At 36.4% G+C, this 2,887-nt stretch overlaps 1 protein-coding gene across 6 annotated transcripts in view; it reads right to left on the bottom strand.

Annotated features, from left to right (window-relative positions):
• fam184a (family with sequence similarity 184 member A) overlaps positions 1 to 2,887 on the bottom strand; it is a 125,331-nt gene that overhangs the window by 29,232 nt on the left and 93,212 nt on the right. For all 6 annotated transcript variants that reach the window (XM_034899673.1, XM_034899674.1, XM_034899675.1 and 3 more), the window contains exon 16: positions 1,848 to 1,975. In XM_034899673.1, the coding sequence (XP_034755564.1) occupies positions 1,848 to 1,975 (128 nt within the window). The remainder of the gene's footprint in view (positions 1 to 1,847; positions 1,976 to 2,887) is intronic.

The following is a 2,887-nucleotide window of genomic DNA, read 5'->3' as shown; positions in this document are numbered from 1 at the left end:
ATGGTGTGTGAGGCCTCCTGGGTATCTAATTTCTATGTGACAGTCCATCCGTCACAGGTAAATCTTTTTTCTTTTATATATATTTTTATTTAAAATGTAAGCATCTAAACTATTTTTCTTTTATCTCTTGGTGTATTTGTTTTTTATAGTAAATATATTTATTGTTTTGTCTTTAAAATTTCAAGATGGCAAACTTGTTTATTTCACAGCACAACAGTACAATTACACACACACACACACACACACACACACACACACACACACACACACACACACACACATCTAAATTGGTTTTCGATCCATTTTCTGTTGATCAACGTAACAATAAACCAATATATGGACCAAAAATTATAATAATACTGAAGAGTTTCATGAAATCCAGCCTGTTTTTTCTCTGTAAAGTAGTTTTAATTGTTAGTGGAGTCCTAAATTCAAGCTGCAGCATGTCATCCAATAGAATCTGATCTCATTAATATCAGCATCATGATCATGTTATATAACCCGACATTTCCTACTGCTGCTGCTTCACATTAAAAGCATTCCACTGGCGAAACATGGGGGGCTTTTATTGTGAAGCAGTCACAGGAAGTACACAATTAAGTATCAAATCGCTGAATCAACCAGGACTAAAATCTCATGAATTAGACCTTTAAGCTTTAAAATCCCAAAACAAGCATCAGCTGTCAGCAGGTTTATTAGAGGAATATTAAACAGTGTTGTCCAATTGTTATCAGTACATTTTTTCTTCCATGCTTTAAGGCATTTTTGTTGTTGTTTTTACTTTTATTTATTTAAGTTTTTGAAGCTTTCTCCGACATTTTTGTCACTTTTGTCGACGTTTTTGTCACTTTTCCCAAAGTTCATTTTTTCTGATGTTTTGGACATTTTTGAACGTTTTTGTTTCCAAATCCCATTAAATTGCATTAAACACCCAAATTCAGTGAAAGTAGTGAACGGCTAATTTCTTTTACTTGTAATGGTTGTATGGAACCATCCAAGTTATTATTATTATTATTTTGACATTTTGGTTGAAAGAAACCCAAATTTCTGATTAAGAAACTTTTTGAAAATGGGTCAAATTTGAGGGTTAAACATCGATCGAATCAGTAAAGATGCAAAAAAAAAAAGTTAATCTACCATGAAGTATCAAGACTCAGCTGTCAGCAGCTTAATTAGATAAATATTAAGCAGCGTAGTCCAATTGTTGTCATTAATCCTACATTAAGCGTGTGTTATAGAACAGTTTCCATGGAGACTGTAGGTGAACCTGTTAGAGAGAATAACAGTGTGAAAGAAAGGTCCTGAACGTCCCACACACTGTGCATTCACACTGTTTTTCAACATTTTGTCACTTTTTCTGATGTCTGTTGATTTCTTTTGTGCTTTTAGGCATTTTTGTTGTCGTTTTTACAACGTTTTTGAAGCTTTCTCCGACACATTTGTCACTTTTTTCAACGTTTTGTCACTATTCACAAAGTAATTTGTCACTTTTTCTAATGTCTTTATCGATTTTTGAACGTTTATGTTTCCAAATACCATTTAATTGCATAAAACCACCAAATTCAATGAAAGTAGTGAACTTTCTCGGACATTTTTGTCACTTTTTTTCGATGTTTTGTCACTAATCCCAAAGTTCTTTGTCACTTTTTCTGATGTCTTTTGGACATTTTGAAAGAAACGTCCTGAGCGTCCCACACACTGTGGATTTATTCTAATCACACAGTCTCATTTGTGACTAGAAAGGCATTCATCACAGTAGCTTTGACAGAGCTTTCATGCGTGCAGCTGTGCATTTGGGATTAGTATTCCTCCCCAGAGACGGTCCAGATGATGAACAGGTGTCCTACCTGTATCCGGTTGTTCTCCAGGGTCTTCTCCAGCTCCAGCTTGGCAGCAGCGGACTCCTGTTGGTGGGTCTGTCTCAGGTGTTCGATGGCGGATGCGTGGATGTGGTTCAGCTCTGACCGCAGAGAGGCTGATGGGGAAAGTGCAATGAAAGAAAAGAACACAATGAATCACATTTAATGTGCATGGACCACATCCCACGTGGAAATAAAGCTCGTTTCACACTCAGTGATGTTAAAGCCTGTTGAAAAAGCTTCCTGCAACGTTTGTTCTGCTTGGCCATTAGATGCAAAAGCATTTTTCATGACAAAATCTCTTTTATACATTGCACATAAAGCCTGAGTGCTTCGGCTGCTTTCACCCAAGTGGCCTTTAATCCTCACTTCAATGAACGAACGTCATTGTAAACAGTCTAATGGTTTAGAGAAGCATATTGAGCGGGGACACACTACTACTGGCTCTCCATTTTAACTCAAGACAAATTCATAATGTCAGAATAAAGAAATGAGTCCACTGCAGTTTTGTGCACTCACACCTGAGCACACACACATGTGGATACACACACACACACACACTCACACACACGGAGAAGATGAAGGGACGTAGGAGAAATTAAAGGGGATAAAATGATGTGAGGATGTGGGAAGGGAGAGATAGATGAGAGCAGCTCTCCAGTGTCAGGACCATGAGCAGAAGGTTAATGGATCGCGTTAATCACAGACCAGAACTGGAGCTTCACACTGAACACTGGGGAAGATGGACACTTCTTTTCTACTGATGTTCTCATTGTTTAAACTGCTGTTGCTACATCACATTATAGGATATATAAGGACAGATAGCTGCAACATTAAAATGATAAATACATCAATGCATCAATAATTATAATATAATATTATTATATTTATGAATCTGAATTGGGACATTCTGCATTATGAATACTTTTACAAAAGTTTATCTATCTGTCTATCTATCTACAGTATCTACATACAGTATATACATATATACACACATATACATACATATACATAGATATATACATACA

Source organism: Etheostoma cragini, chromosome 18, assembly GCF_013103735.1.
Source record: "Etheostoma cragini isolate CJK2018 chromosome 18, CSU_Ecrag_1.0, whole genome shotgun sequence".
Classification (NCBI taxonomy): Eukaryota; Metazoa; Chordata; class Actinopteri; order Perciformes; family Percidae; genus Etheostoma; species Etheostoma cragini.
Note: the sequence above shows the minus strand (reverse complement) of the source record. Positions and strands in the feature narration are given on the sequence as shown.